Source organism: Mus musculus, chromosome 13 (genome assembly GCF_000001635.26).
Source record: "Mus musculus strain C57BL/6J chromosome 13, GRCm38.p6 C57BL/6J".
In the NCBI taxonomy this organism is placed as follows: Eukaryota; Metazoa; Chordata; class Mammalia; order Rodentia; family Muridae; genus Mus; species Mus musculus.
In genome coordinates, this window is record NC_000079.6 from 40,178,045 (window position 1) to 40,195,560 (window position 17,516).

At 39.1% G+C, this 17,516-nt stretch overlaps 1 protein-coding gene across 1 annotated transcript in view; it reads right to left on the reverse strand.

The window, feature by feature from the left end:
• The window catches only part of Ofcc1 (orofacial cleft 1 candidate 1), a 286,130-nt gene that overhangs the window by 176,163 nt on the left and 92,451 nt on the right, over positions 1 to 17,516 (reverse strand). Inside the window, exon 9 of the mRNA NM_172143.2 lies at positions 2,367 to 2,630. Coding sequence (NP_742155.2) covers positions 2,367 to 2,630 — 264 coding nt within the window. The remainder of the gene's footprint in view (positions 1 to 2,366; positions 2,631 to 17,516) is intronic.

The window sequence follows — 17,516 nt, forward strand, 5'->3', positions numbered from 1 at the left end:
CCAGACATGCTCTATGGATAAATCAAAGCATTAGTTGTTTTCCCATTACGCTTTACTTAGTTAAAAAAGGGAGAAAAATTTGGTCTTTAAGTCCAAGAAGAGTGTGATCCAGCCATATTATTTTAATACTGTTTAATAATCAACTTTTTAATCTTGTAGATTTTGTCTTGATTTAACCTCAATGTACATAATCTTCATAATACCAGAACTACTTAAATTGTCTTTTATGAATTTATTACCAACTTTCCAAGCCATCATTTACAGAATCGTTAGCGCCAGCAAAGAAAATATAAAGAAAAGGAGTTAAAAGTCTTAGGTGCCACGGGTAAGGAGATAACTCAGTGAGTGACACACTTGCCCAGTGAGTGACATGCATGCTGTGTGTGCATTAGGACCTGGGTTCAGATCTGCAGAGCACATATAGAAAGCCAAGCAGAGAAGCCCATGCCTTTAATCCTAGCAATGGGTCATATGGAGTAGGAGGCCGAAAGAGGTGGCTTCCAAGGGCTCACTGACCAGCCAGTCTAGCTAAAACTAGCCAGCTCTGGATTTCACTGAGACACCATGTCAAATAAGAAAGCAGTATAGGAAACACCTAAACGCAAATGTGCAGGCACATGCCTTAGGGCATATACACAAAGACACACACTGACAGACAACCAGACAGACAGATAAGTGCACACACACACACACACCTTTCATATTAACAATAATGTACTTCCTTTTGTGACTGTAGTTTAAATTTCAGGTTATTTTGATTCATGGAATGAATAACATTTAAGCCTACAATTTTAGAACTGTTTTGTTATGTGAGGCTTTTAGAGACATTTACTCTCCTGTAGCATTCTTTCATTCAAGCTTGATTATACCAACATTTTTAATTCTTAAGAGCTACAAATGGCTCTACTACTTGAAGCAGCACCACAAAATAACTGGTACAAATTCTCAGAGCACTGAGCCTACAAACAGCTCCTGTGAGCATGCCTTTCTTGGTGAGTCTAAGGGCCAGTAAAAGTTATCTCATAATAGCACTGTTTCCACAATGACAAGGAAGACACAATACAGATCCTGATAAGAACTACTTCCTTAATGGATATCTAGACAACCCCAACAAGGTATTTCAGCATACCATTATAATAGGGAACACTAAAAAGAAAAAAAAAAAAGCAAATAATTTTACCCCAAATAAAAAGGTATCAGAAAAACAATTCTAGAAGACCGATAGGAAACTCTAAAACTTAAGGCCAAAATTATACATTTCCTGAAAATATCTTTATCATTTCCATCAATTAGGTAGGTAGGCAGGCAAGTGGATAGATAGATGATAGGTAAATAATAAGTAGATGAATAGATAGTTGACAGACAGATGATAGATAGATAGATAGATAGATAGATAGATAGATAGATAGATAGATAGACAGATAGATGGCAGATAATCAAATGTGTAGGCAGAGAATAAAACTCCATGGCACTTTATGATGTAGTCAATCTGTGGAAATACTATAATTAAAAATATGTTTAGAAACAAAGACCAAAATAGACTACAAACATGTAGGACACTTTATTCTTAACATATGCAACCATTTTCTTCTCTGGATAATGACATCTGCCCACGATGAATTTATGTACTGTCATGTTTGCTACAAGGCTGGATTCAGCAGTACACAGAAGATAAATATATACAAACATGTATGTCCAAGTTTATTTGCTTTAAATATTTGAGTTTAACAAAAAGCATGCTTGGAAGTGGAATGGCTGACGGAGACATCTCTCATGGCCACTCTCCTTTGGTGTCTGTGTTATCAGAGATGAGCATTCAGAAGGCAGAAGTCACACCTCATCTCTTCTGTATCCCATCACAGGCAACTCTCAACACACAAGGAAAACTTGGTCAATACTTTTGGAAAGGCAAGAAAGCCATTCTTGGGATGATGGGATGACCTTACAGGTTGCAAACTGCCGAGAAGTGGAGGGCAGGGGTCGGGGGAGCCTTGGTTAGCAGTTTCAATTCATTCAATATACAAGACTGTATTTAATTCACTTTGACTTTTCCCATGAACTCACAATATAATCCCTTGTTTTTAAATATTAGTCCATGTCCTTTTTCAGAAATCTTTTTAAAACTTTTTAAAAGAAAGTTTAGTAAATGTTATAATTGCAAGATAAAAGCCCATAGCTAGAAAGAAGGCACTCCAGGAAATACTTGAAATTGTTTTCCATTTACAAACTCATATTTCAAACCTGTAATCCTAGCCAAGTAGCACACCAAAATCTGAGAGATATGAGGATCAAGAGTTTGAAGACAGCCTGAGCTACAAGGCCAAGTCCAGCCTCAGGAAATTAATAAACAAAACCATGTCACAAACCTTAAAATATAGATTGCACAGCCACTGGTCCAAGTCTTGGCAAATCAAATTTTCTATTTTTCTGAAGCTGTCCAGTTTTTGGTCATAAGGTCCTCGGAGAAGGGGACACTTGAATTTTCCCTCTACTATATGGAAGTTGTTGTCACATACAGGAAAGACTGCCCAGCCCATAATCAGGTCATTGTAAGCATATGTTCCATGGAGAAGGAAGAGTTCAAACAAGAAAGACAAGCCAGGCTTCACGGCTTTCCTTTGAGGAAGTACCTGGTGAAAATATTAAGGTAAGAGAATGTCAGGAGGATGCTATTTGTTACCCAGAGATACCTACAGACAGTTTAAAAGTAAGCACAGACATGTTTTATATTCCTCCCGCTGCCTTCAAATACTGACTCTTGGATGAATTTACAAATAAGCCTTCTGGCTTCAGGTAATTAAAGAAACCACACAACCCTGAGAATGCGGCTCTGTCAGAGACTCCATGCTTTGTAAGCTTCCAGAATCAAGTTTTGCAGCATTGCAATTAACATGGTACTCTGTTTTCATTCGTTCGTATTGGCTCGAGCTGGTATGTCTGCTGTTGTTGTGGTTTGAGTGTGTCCATTAAAGTTCCTGTGCTCTAAAGCTCATCTATTAATCCGTATGTTGATAGCATTTGGAGACAGAGTTTTGTGGAGATAGGATTAGATGAGGTCCTGAGATTGGGGCCTTCAGTATGGCATCAGTGGTGCTATAAGAAAGGAATAATGGGTCTCAGGCTTAAAGTAGTTGCTTGCCCCTTTCCATAGCACCCGCCATCATAATCTGACACAATAAGAAGGCTCTCTTCAGATGTCACCAGCCTACAGAACTTCCAGGCCTACAGAACCATGAACCCACTAAACTATTTTTTTTTAATTATCATGACTGAAAGTATTCATAGCACAGAAACAGACTAATTGCCTGATTATTTCTATCTCCCATCACAACCAAGATTTTATATCCCTGGTTTGTATCTTCTGGATCATTCATATACCTGGCTCAAGAACTTTATATAGAAGAAATACTGTCTATAAAAGTAGTTGATTAAATGATCACACTCCAGAAAAACTAACCCTATTCATGATGATAATTACAATTATTATTATAAGAAAGGAAAAGGCAGAGACTGTGTAGTGTTGTGACTGCAGTTTATCTGAAGTGACACTACAATGCACATCACCATCAGAGCCAAACGAATAGCAGTAGGCAATGATGAATCAGTTGATCACATTGATCAAGTCATCGTCTTAGGTGTAAAAATGGAGCCCATTTCTCGGTTTCAAAAATTAGAAAACTCTAAGCTATAAATAAATTTTTATTAAAAATATTATATACCTAATTTTCTTTGCAAAATTATATGTGAATAAATTTAAGTGGACAGAAGAGTGTATTGTCATAGACTATTTACCCAAACATACAGTTATATTTATGTGATTCATACGGATAGCTCAAGACTTAAGTTTAGGAACAAAATGTAACCGAGACATCTGTTGAAAACACCATAACCCTGTGGCAGCTGCTATTAAGCCATTAACAGGATCAGGTTTCATTTAAACCAGATTTACCATTTTCTACAACAGCCCATGGGAAAGCTAAAGACATTAGGCACAAATTACTGACAGAAGAGATCCTTAATCAAGCTGTACTTTTCATTTGGCTAGCCAGCAACGAGTAACATTTCTAGCAAGAGAAAAAGAGCTAAGTTGAGGAGGAGAGATGGAGTCAGAACCCTGGTTAGATCCATGATTTAACACAAGGCTGGACCCATGCCATCAGACAGTGCTTTAGTGCTGGCATTGGATTCAGCAGTGAAAGGAAGGACCCTCCTCGCACTAACCAGTGTTTTTCAAAAATGCATTTGAAGCACTTGTAATAAGAATATGTCAAGAGTGACAGACTCATGTGGAGTTGACTTTTGTTGTGAGTTTATGTCAGTTACTTTTCTTTTTACACATAAGTTTATATGCACTTGAGTTTTCTGGAAAACCATGGGAAGGAGTGTGCGTGTAGCTAAGTGAATGAGTAATTACCTGGGCCCTAGGTCCAACCTCAAGTGGAACCAATCAAAACTCTAAAGTTACAATAAAACACCAGACCACAGTGATGTATGTTCTTACTAGAGATGGCATATTTATACCAAGTTAACAATGCTCAGGAGCATATGAATTATGCATGAGTCTTACATTTGTATTTATGACTTATCCCAACCACTTCCTGGATGACATGTAACAAAAAGAAGATATTTGAGATCAGAATGTGTCAGTGATTTTGCCAAACACTAGCATTCTTTTATTGAATGACCTATCCCTTGAAGTTACCAGGCAGGGCGTGTGAGTACCATGTAGTACTGAATCTCATGCCAGAGTACCCATGGGGACTTAGCGTAAATCTATTCTGTTAACAGAGAGTGGTCATGTGTAATTGTCCCGAGAGCTCCTGAAATTAAAAACTAGGACGCAATAGAACTTTTCCACTGATTCTAAGTAAAACACAACATGAGAGCTACACATTCTTTCATAATTAATTAATTAATTAACTAACTAACTAATTTTTGTTTAGGTGTACGAGTGTTTTTGCTTGCATGCATGTGTACCAAACACATGTCCAGTGCCCAAAGACATCAAAATCCCTGGAGCCGGAGTTACAGATGTTTGTGAGTTACCAAGTGGGTGCTAGAAATTGAACCCAGGTCCTCTGGAAGTGCTCTTAACCACGGAGTCATCTCTCCAGCCCCGAAGATGTTCTAGATTACTAAAGAAAGCAATCTACTCTCTCTAACCACAGTTTCCTTTTCAGAATACAGGCCTTGAGTGCCTTTTCATTGCTGCTTGTTGTACAAGAGCCCTTCAACCTTGTAATGTGTACCTTGAGACTGGCTGCTTATGCTTTGGCAAGGAAGATTACTAAATTTTCTTGTTTCTCTGTCTCTGGGGAGGCCTTTTCCAGGAGCATGACTACTTCCATAGCTACCCTATGAAATGACACCTTTCTGAGCATCTTTCGTTGGCTTTGTATTTTAGAAATCTACAAGAAAATGAATAGATGCTCGTGTTCTTTGAGGCCAGTACCATCTGGTCCTCAGAGTGCTCATAGCTGGAGATCATGATGTCCTGAGAGGAGCTTCATCACCTGACCACCATGAATAATTCTGTGGAAGAAAGAGATTTTACAGAGACAAACTTTACTGCGTATCACAGTTGTGATGCCCTTGGTCTTCCACATAGAAGGAAGATACACATGGAAGGAAAGGGAGGATGTGGAAGGAAGGATGTGGAAGGAAGGAAGGAGTAAATGAGTGTTTGGAGGTAAATGTTGAGTGGAGGAGTGGCAATGAGAAATTCTATGTCCATCGGAAATCAGGTACACAGAAATAGTTAGCTTGGAGGGAACGATGCTGCAAAATGCCCGCCATAATTAGCTCTACCTGTCAACTTGACACAGACCTAGAGTCAACTGAAGAATTGCCCACAGGTGGTCCCGTGACCATGTCTGTGGGGGTATTTCTTAATTGAAAATTAATGGAGGTGGGGCATTTTTTAAAATGGCATTATTTTAAATCTGCCTTTAGTCACTTCATAGGTGATTTCTTACCTAACTGAATTTGTGTTACATCCTGTGTTTACTACATACATTGGAATGCCTTAGCACTATGTTTAAGATGTAAACATAGCCACCACTTTCTAGCTGTATGTCCTATTAAATCAAATACATATTAATGAATATAATACTCTTACAGTTTGAGTCTCTGTTGCTTTGATATAACATTGACCAAAAGGGAAGAATTTGTTTATTCCTATAGGTTATAGCCCACCATAACGGGATACCCAGGTAGGAACTCAAAGTAGGGAGAAATGCTGCTTACTGGCTTGTTTACCATGGCTTGCTCAGCTGCCTCTGGTACATAGTCCAGACCCATCTACCCAGATTTGGTACCACCCACAGTGGCATGGGTCCTCCTACATCTATTAGTAATGAAGAAAATGCCCCACAGATGTGCCCATAGGCCACACTGATAAACACAATTTCTCAAGGCAATTCCTCAACTAAGATTTCCTCTCTCCATGTATGTCAAGTTGAAAACCAAGATTAGATATCCCAGATACAAACACACACTAAACAGAGTCAAAATGATTCTTGTTGAAATTATTTCATCATGCCATTGTCTCCATTAGTAAAACATTCCACATCCACAGCTTTTCAAGCAGATGTGTTGGTACAGGTACTGCTGGGCCCTGAACATAAATTAGAGGTCATGCAAGTCCTTAAAGTTTGTATTCAATAACAACAATTTCAAAATCGCATACATTTGATGCGATCAGATAAAAGACATTTTAAAATGTTTTGGAAATTAGCTACTAAAGATCCTAATGGTAATTTGAGAAACTGTTAGATCCAGTCTCTGGTTCCTTGGAAACTTTTCCATAATGGATTATTGCTGTTCACTTGTCACCTGTAACCTGGTTAGAAGACTGAACAATGTAAAATGTAAAGCAGTCCACATGTGAACAGTTTCAGTTGTTGGGAAGTGACACTGCTAGCTACGTGGCCACCGTGTCATGAATTAATTCTACTTAGCAATTAGTTCTGCTTCATCATATTCCAAGCCTGAGGTAGGATTGTACCTCTCTGGTTAGTTGTATACAAGCATCTCTGGGTGAATCAAGTCACTTCCACTTCTTTCAAGTTGAGAATTAATGGTTGCCAGGGTTGTCCTTTTTTCACTGCTTTGGAAGAGACAGGGAACATTCCAGAAATGTTTCTTCAAGCTGTCTATGGCTTAGGATGAGAGCAGTGAGGAAAGCCTCCTTCTGTCCTAGAGTACTTGTGTGAGATGTGGGGGGTACAAGAATGAAAAGCGGGCTTCTGCTCTGAGATGTTGGCTTTTTTGGAAACATGGGATCACCAGGCTTAGGATGCCTGGTTTTCTGATCTTCAGCTTTCTGCTAATGTGCCAAGATATAAGATCCTAAGTCACTTGATATGAGGAATTAGTGGTTCTTGGTCAACATGAAGCTAAGAGTAAATAAGAGTGTACATACTCATGTAATATGTACTTCACCTAGTAGACCAAATACTGGGGAAATTCATGAGTTGCTCATAGGACATCTCCCATGACTGTGACTCTTCCTGATGCAATGTAAATGATTCTGTAGACTTTAAACACACTGTATAGGATACTTGAATCCAAATCGTCCATCCTGCTCTGTGTAATTATTTCTCTTGTTTAAAGGAGATGTTGTATATCTTAGCAGTTGGAAGTATGGTATCAGATAAACATGAGATTAAATTCCACCTTCTCTCTGAATAAATAACCTGCATGGCATTTTCAGATCTTGATGTCACTATCTATAAAGAGCGAGGAAAGAAGCAATGGTGACAAATAAACAGAATGGAAATAAACTAAATGATGTTTTCCTGAGCTAAGCTCTGTTGAGAATACTACAGGGAGGCGAGGAAGTCAATCAGTGCTTAATTTGCATTAGAGATAACAAAATGTTCCTTTGGAAACAGACAGCTCGGAAAGGTGCTTGGGAATTGATACGGAGCCCAGGGTCATCTAGACTATCAGACAGAGTTTTATAGTGCTATTCTCTCTTTCCTCCAGTTTTCCCAGTCATGAATTTAAAATATAGACGAATTAGCTCTAATCCCCTGCCTATCTGCTATATGGTTTTAAAAAGTCGTTGTTCTTGGAAATTTATTCTGACCTAAGTAAAAAGGACAGAAGCCCATAGAACTACAACTACACAGCTTCTGAATAGAAAATAGGTTCTCACTCTCTGCACCCCTGAATACAAGTGTTCAAAGTCTATGTGTTAGAATATTATTTCAAGTCCCTAATCCCAAATGTTGTTATAATATCAACAGTTAACACTTGAGTTTGCTAAACTCAAGGCATTTCTTTCAAAAGCACTCCATCATCATTAGCTTAACAGTCACAATAATCCAAGAAAGTATATTCTAATATGGACCGAATTTTATAAACTCCTGGATTAGGTATAGAGAAGTTGGGTTCACTGACATCCCCAAAAAGGTGTGAGGTAAAGCTGGGATCTGAACTTAGGTCTTGGAGAGCGATCTGAGCTATACATCCTGTAAATAGGAGGAAGTAATGCAGAAAGCCATCCAGCGTCCCCAAGGTCATTCTGCTCTGTCTCACCAGCTTCTCTTCATCACTTTTACAAAGTGAGCATCATGGCCACTTCTTCCACACGCCTGTCTTCCAGTTGCTCACTTTGGGTTCAGGCATCTACAATGTGTCTAGAACATACTGAGTCAAAACATCTTTGTTCCCATAAAATCAAGTGTCCTCAAGCAACAAAACTTTCCAAAAGACTGAATTTACCTTCTATTGTATAAGCCACTCGTTCTGAATAGAAGTCTTCCCCCAAATAAAGAGCAAAGTCTTGTGATCTCAAACCTAAAGACCTTGCACCTAATTCTACAATTTCTCCACAATTAATTTAGCCATTCAAAAATCTCTAATGCTCTAAATAAAGTCTGAAGGCTTTGGAGCAATAGTTCCCTCCATATTTGTTTTACATAAGAATTACTCAAGGGTGCTTATTTTAAATGCTGGTTACTATTTGATTTGTTCTTACATTTTAACCAGGACAAGTAGGAGTGAACCAATGGACAACACTTTGAGTGATGAATCAGCTGGTCCTCAAGTTCTTTAGCTAACATTCTGACTCACTACCCCATGCAGATGCAAGACAAGCAAGGCAGACCTGTGTATCTTTGAAGAACTCTCTTCAATTAATCTCCCTGATTAATTACTACAATGCTATTTTCACCTAAAATCAGACTGAGTCCTATTTGAATAATTACAGGCTTTACCATATGACCTTCTCACCACCCTCCATGAAACATGACCGAGATGAAGAGAAAATTCATGGGATATCATCTTATTGTGCAATGATATGCAATGCCATTACCTGAGCTCAACTTCAGCCTGTTGTAACTCATCTCTTTGCATGCTACTCAAACGTGTGACTAAGAACATTTCACTCTATAGAGATGGAAAAATTTTAATTGAATATTTTAATTTGGAAAATTCAGTTCTGGAATTAACAGTCTTTCCTGTTTCCTCACCGTTTTCCTTTCTTATTCTTCTTTTTAATTGAGAAATAAAAAGTTGTGTTTGTTTTTTTTTTTTTTTCATTTTTCTCCTTGTTAGGCAAAAGACAGATCTTTCCCTTCATCGTCCCTGAGAGTTGAACACATTGGGGGAAAATTGGGCACAGCCCATTACTTTTACAAACCCCAGTGAGTGAGCCTCAATGCACGAAAAGATGGTGTTTCTGAACATCTGCAGTCTGATTAGATCAAAGACCAACAAATTAGCCACAAATGGCTTTACAAGGAGCATGTAGATATATCATTTGGAAAGTAGAAAACTTTGGGTAGTAACTGCTAATCAACGTTTTCCCTTTGGGCAGCCCCCATCACACCAAAAACATATAATGATGAAGACAGTGTCAGTGAGGCACTCTGCATTTCACAAAACTCTTGCACACATACTGTGGCAATTGGTCTAAACATCAGGCCTCCCATGTGCTTGACATCTGCCCATTTCACAGGTCAATAAAAAATAGATTTCCTCAGCTACCAAATTATTAATTTAACTCCTATCAACAACTGTGTCTGATGTTTTTGTTTCTTTTGCATATCTTATTCACTTACATTCATTAAATGTCAATTATTGTAAGTGAAGCCCAACATTGACACTTGCATAAGAAACTTCTATTAGCTGGTGGTAAGGGAATAGACAATCAACTAATATGATTTCATCAATAGTAATAAAGGCTTGGTCTACCTTAATTGATACTGAAATCATAAATTATAAGGCACTAAAATATGACAGGTATGTATTATGTTCAGAAACTTTTGCTTAAGGCAGAAACAGCACCGAGACCTACTGCTATGTCAAAGTTTAAGGAAGACATGCCTAAGCAGGGTCTTTTGTGTATCTTTCTGTCTTTGACTTTAGCTTGTATCAAGTTGACATAAAACTACCCAGCACATGTGACATGATTTGTTTTGTCTTATTCATTGATCTTAATTTGTTCTGAGTTTGATAATGTTGCGGGGGGTGGGGGGAGGGCGGGTTGAGAATGACTGAGTTTAGTGGTCTTGTGGGAAGGAGGAGTTTGATATATTCAGGAAAAAAATGGAGACAGGAATGAATATAGATGCAGGCAAGCAACACAGGATAAAATCAGAAAGTGGAACAAAGGACAAAACACACTCTGCAGGCTAAAGTCAGTGATCTGAATCTATCTAAGTTGATGAAGATCCTAAGGTAGGGATATTGTTGTTGCTTAGATTACTATTGCTGTGATAAAGCATCATGACCAAAGCAACTTTGGAAGAAAGGGTTTATTCGGCTTATATTTCCAGATCACTGTTCATCAATGAAGAAAGTCGGGACAGGAATTCAAACAGGGCAGGAACTGACACAGGAGCTGATTCAGAGGCCACGGAGTGTGGTGCTTACTGACTTTCTCCCACTCACTTGATCATTCTGCTTTCCTAGAGAATCCAGGATCACCATCCCAGAGATGATACCATCCACAATGGGCTGGGGCCTCCCCCACCAATCACTAATTAAGAAATACCCTACATGCTTACCTACAACCCAATCTTATGGAGGCATTTTCATAATTGAAGTTTCCTCTCAGATAATTTAGCTTGTGTCAAGTTGACGAAAAACTAGCCAGCACAGATGTGACAGGTTTTGATTCACTTTATTCATTGATCTTTATTTGTCCTTGAGTTTGGTAATGTTTGGGGGGGGGTGGGCATTGAATGTGAATTCTGTTCCTGCCCCTTCCCTAAGCTTTGGAAATTTCATCAACTCAAAGTCATTCACTGCTGGCTAGTATTTGTGGGAATCAGATGTGGATGGGGAAAGATAGCCAAGCTAGTCCTTTGCAATTAACAGGCTAGGTGACCTTGGAGAAATTCTTTGCCCTACTCAGTCCTTGGTGACTTCACATGGTGTTCATATGAAAATTAATACCGTAAAAGGAATTGTAAAGCATTTTGTATAGATGTTGAAATATTGAAACATATTCCCTGGGAATGTGAGTGAGTTCAAACAGAAGCAAGATCCTCCTCTTTAGAGAATTCAAAATGATTTGATTGTTGAATTGCATGGGAAGGGAAGAAGAATTGCTATTCTGTAACTAGGACATTCTGAACTCCGAATACAGTGCACACGAACAGACACGAAGGACAAAAATAAGAATGCAGAATTCCCAGTAAACTTAAATGTGCACATTTACATAAAACACCATTTTTAAAAGAAGATACTTCAGGTTGTTCTGAAACTGTGGCCTCTTGGCGGGGCAGGTGCATAGCTGTCTCAAGCTCTTGGGTTTAATCTCTAGTATTAAAAAAAAATCAATCAAAAGGCGCTCACCAGTCTCTTTGAAGGTGTTGAGGGTACTCTGAAATTCTCACATCTGTGGGCTTACTTTGGAAATCCTCACGGATATGGCTACATTTCTAGATGTCAGCAATACAGCAGGGAACAAAGAGGGCCTATGAGGGTAATTCTTGCTTGTTAAGCTGACACATATTTGGGTGTGTCTGTGAGGGTGCTTCTAGAAGTGATTGGCATGTAGGTCTGTCTGAAGCAGAGGAAGTGAGAAGTCACGGGTAAATGTGCAATGCATATGGCCATTGTGAGACTGTCCTTCTCTGACCATAAGAACCAATTAAATGAATCTCTTCTTAGAGTTCCACTTACATTTGATTGGTTCTGTTCCACAAGAGAACTTTCATAGAAATATGAAGTTTCCACTTTCAGGAAGCTTGTGCCTGAGGTTAAGCAACTACCTTTGGGCATGGGACAGTAAAGCAGCCCTGTTCAAAGAGCAGCTCTACTATAGGACAAGGAGCTTGCCTCTTCAGAGACAGACAACAAAAGGGTGAAAAGAAATACATTGGATCTTAGATATAGAATCCAGTCTGCGAAAAGAAAATCAAAGAAAAATTAAAGGAACAGGGGAGTGATTCTACAATATAGAAAAAAGAAAGAGAGAAAAAGAAAACAAAATAAGTATTTCAATTCTGCTTCTTTTAGAACAGGCTGAGAGTCTGGTGGAACATCTACGCTAGTTTTGAGGCTCACTTTAATCATCTTGGAAAGGCCTACCCCCACTTATCTGTAAGATGGGCTCAGCAAGAAACTAGGTTCTCACATTCCTCTTGATGGTCATTGTGAGACTGTCCTTCTCTGACCATAAGAACCAATTAAATAAATCTCTTCTTAGAGTTCCACTTACATTCGATTGGTTCTGTTCCACAAGAGAACTTTCATAGAAATACTCTTAGGTGTATAGTGATGTAACAGAAAAAAAAAAGGTAGGCAATGAGGGATTATTACTAGCTTATCACATCAGAGGAATAATAATTCATATTGATTTGAAATGTCCCCCAAAGTCTCACATGTTAAAGACTTGTTCTCTAGTTTGTCTCCTTCAGGAGATGGAGTCTTGAAGAAGTTGGACATAAAGGAAGAAAATTTGGGTCTCTGGAAACGTAATGGAGGGACTGTGGGACCACACTCTCTTCCTCTGTCTTTGACCAGCTGTGAATCAGGAAGTTTAGTTCCAGCTCATGCTCCTGTCATATGTGCTGTGTCACCACAGGACCCAAACAGCAAGGAATAATGATGGTCTTAAGTATTTGTTAGGATGATTGGAGGTGCATGAATATATTGCAAGTGGGACTTTGTAGTGATGGGCTTACAAACCTTTCATGTCATTTAGAGGGAAGAAATTGAGACATGATAGCATCAAAAGAGTGTAGGATATTTGTTAGGAGGGAAAAGACTCACCAGACTTTTTAAAGAAAAAAAAAATTTAAGGGCCAGAAAAATATAAACTATAGAGAAAAGCCAGGAACACTTCAGACAGAGGAATGCCAATAAGTGATTTTAAAAAAGAAGAAGAAAAAGAAAAAGAGAAAAAGAAAGAGAAAGAGAAAAAAAGAAAGAGAAAAAGAAAAAGAAAAAGAAAAAGAAAAAGAAGAAGAAAGAAAGAAAATGTAACATCTCTTATTTTAAGCTATGGTTATCTGTTTGCACAAAGCATTTAAGGCTTATGATATTGGTGTGAATTACATGTTCAATTCCCATTTCCTAAAAGCAAGGACTTGGCCAAAAGAGTTTATGATTGTCATGACAGTGAATGCTAGCAAAACCAGGACTCCATTACTTCTCATCCTGGAGATCGACTTGTGACAAGCATCCTTTGTATCTAAAATCTATTTGGGTAGGAATCAGGGATTGAGGCGAACATAGAACTAGACTCCCTTAATCTAGAGAATTATATGCAGTCGCCCTAGAGTGTGAGTTAGGGAACAAGTCAGGAAAAGTCATTGATGACACTGAATACCTAGGGCTCACTGATGTGGCCACCAAAGTTTCCACAAGTCCTGGGTTCCCTCAACAGGATAACATGGTCCTTTTCAGAGCTGAGAAAAGGGCCTTCCATCAACTGACATAAGGGGAAACGCTCTAAAGTCACAAAATATAATATATGAGAGGTCTCTGGACTATTAATGGTAATAACTAATAATCGATAAATGCAATCATGCTCAGGGTCTGGATTCCCTAGGACCACTCCTTCCTGTGAGTTATTAAAATCATTTCAACTCTTACATATTAAATGTCACACAGAAAATCACCTCTTGCAAAGTGTTGGGTTCATCATATTTTACGAATTAATACTTCGGGTCATTTTAATCAGTTTCTGATATATACACCATTTTCAGAAAGCACTTGAGGGAAGAACACTGTGGACATGATGAATAATGACAAGAATATGAACTATATTCTTTATATACATATTGGAATTTGAGCACTACTAGGGTGCTTTCCCATCTTAAGTATTCAGGAAGCTTTAAATAAAAAATAAATTTGCCTGTTTCATTGAAATAGAGCATCCCTCTTTTTCTAACATAAAACTTCAAGCTTATTAATTTTTGTGGCTATATTTTAAAAATGAGAGCAAGCCCCAGCTAGATGGTGACATGATGAGTGTCTTAAAATTTCCAGAAAGGGCACTAAATTTTTCACAGTATTTGTGTTTCATTCTCAATGTAATAAAAATATGCCATTTTTTAAAATAATGAATAATAGATCTTCAGTTTGATTTACATGCATGGATTAGAAGTCATGTGTGAAAAGTTACTTTTTTATTCAGATTGGATTTCCCTCCAGTGAAACAAAAATGGTGCCCATCTACCACTATAAAAACGATACCTTGTCACACTGATAAATAAATATTAACTGGCTACACAATTTTTTGAATTCTATACACCCTCAAAGTAGTCTGCTTGCTCGGTGAGTTCAGAGAAAGTTTTCTCTATAGCATCTATAGTTCCTATGTTTACCCTACCACAGGGCAAAACCTCCTGCCAAAATTATGGTCTCCCTAACACTCATCACAAAATAAGCTTATTTTAACAATAAAAGATACATGTGAACATTGTGTAATCTTTTCTTGTTCTTTTCCCACCAGGAAAAAAAAAGTTTATTGTCTCTAGTTTTCTGTTTTGTTTTGCTTCTTCCTTTTAGCAAGTGAAGAGGAAATTTCTGGTTTCTTCAGAAGCTCATATGATGTCATATTGGAAATGAGAGCCTCAGGGTCATTTGGAAATGTCATATGATGTTTTGCTGGGGCACACAGGTGAAGGATGTTTGGCTACATCAGACACGTGAAAGAATATTGAAGCAGACACAGGTGAGAGGAGCTTTTTCTGAAGCAGGCTCATGAGGGGACATGTGATGCTTAGAAAGAATATAAATATGACCCCATAGCACACTGTCACATAAATTATATGCAAATCGGTCTTTTGTTTTTATCTTAAACACTTTGCTGGAAAGTTGTGTTTTAGCTGCATTTAAAGTTGGCTAAAGTAGTAATCACTTGTCTAATTTGAAACTCTGATTTAGACTTCCAACCAAGAGGGAAGGGAAAGGGGAGAAAGAGGAGTCTCTGGCATTGGTTCGCCCTGCTCTGTCTTGCTCGTTTTCACAGCCAATGCTCTTCTGTTGGTTCACCTTGCATCATGATGCTGATCTTTGCATGTTATGAACTCACCAAAGAACTTCTCCTGACATTACAGGAGCTTCTTGCCACTTCATGGTTTTGTCTTGATCAGACTGCCATTGCAGATTTATGAGTGGTGATGGCCGAACGAGTTGGACTGCTGCGACTGATTCGTGTTGGTGTTTTGCTAGAGGACTGGACTGTTGACAATGAACTTCCGAATATCCCCCAAAGAAGTACTTCTAAACAGGTCCACAGCCCTCATTTCCTATTAACATTTATTTTCCACTACCTCTGGTGGGTGGTAGGCTACAAGAGACGTTAAAGTGTTTAAAAACCCTTATAAAGTAGGTTGTAAAAAAAAATCCAAGCCTACAAACAAATGTTTTTTTCTTACTATTTTTGTGGGTCATGAATCCAGGTGTGGCTATGAATTCCTGATTTCAGGTCCTTAGTAGGTTTGCATTCAAGGCAAACCAGGGAGGCTAAGGCAACGTAGGTGGTCTTGTCAGCTTTAGTTCTTAAAGCAGACTGCTGGACTCAGGGCCTCAGTCTCCTGGGGACTGTCTCACTGGAGAGAGTGAGACAAAACCTGTCAACCTTTCCCTGACAGAAGTGCAGAGATGACATCCCATCATTTCTACCTATTATATAGGCACTGTTTGTAGACACCTCACGGTCTAACTATACACAAATGGAAGGAGAATATATACAAGGACATCACCGTCAGGAGCCCAGCATGAGTCTCTAGGCTGTCAGTTTGTTTGTCAGTTTGTTTCACTGTGTATAGCCCTGACGGGCCTGAAACTTATATTTACCCACTTTCCTCTATCTCCCCAGCACTGTAATTAAATATATGTGCCACCATACCAGGCTGTAGGCACTTGCCCTCACTCTGTTGTTTTATGTGTATATATGTTTTGTCTGCATGTATGTTTGTATGCCATGTATGTGCAAAGCCCTCAGAGGTTGGATGAGTGTGTGGGACTTCCCAGACCTAGACTTAAGGATGGCTGTGGTTATGTGGGTGATGGGAATGGAACTTGAAGCTTCTAGAAGAGAATCCTGCACTCATAACCACTGTACATTCTCTCCAGCCTCTGCCTGGCTCATCTTAAAAGGCTGCCCATCACTGGATCTTGCTTGTGTCAGGATTAAAAGTCCTGGCTGCAACACTCTTCTGATCCACCCCATACATGGAGGGATAACTTCACTCCTGCAGTTCATTCATGCACACCATGGGCCTTGCCAAAATGTTCCCTCTGCCCTGCGCACCTCTGCAAGTATTGCCACTCATGCTAAGCACATGACTTTGGCTTCCCTGAAGACTCACAGGACCCCCCAGAATATGGCTTTGCAGAATGTGGGAGTATGAGCTAGACAGCCTCCTTCCCCGTGGTTCCCAACCCAGACTATGTTGCCACTAGCTGGCCATAATGGTCAATGTTTGAGTTGTCTGCAGACTGCACATAGTCTATGTCGGTCCACAGGAGCACTTGGACATGGTCTCACACAATGCACTGCCCTACTATCTGAGCAGCCAGAACAAGCAGCCCTTCTGAAGATTTGATGTACCTGGAAGGTCCCTGATGCTGCTGTGGCTCTTGCTGGCCTGTGTGACTGGTTCTTTTTAGTCCCTATATTAAGCACTTAGACAATCATGCCAAAGTCCATGGCTGGGACACTTAAACTATTATGTTTATTCCTCAATCTGGAACTTAGATTTCCCATGGAGTGGTGTTATTCATGCTAGCTTTGTGGGAGAACATTCTCCTTGGCTTCTAGGTACCCAGCTTCTCTCCAGGTTTTTACATGGCTTTCCTTTAGAGTGTGTCCTGATCCTTCCTCCTTCTCTCCATCCTCTTCCTCCACTCTCCCCTCTCCCTTCTCTCTCTCTTCTCTTTCCACCCATTTTTCTTCCTTCTCTCTCACCCACCTTGGTGTTCCATCCCATTTTTAATTAATCATTCCAATAAAGATCCTATGGCTATGCCCCAAGGTTAGGCACCAATATTTTACTGTATAAGTTTTGGGGGATGCATAGTTCAGTCTATAACATCCCCTG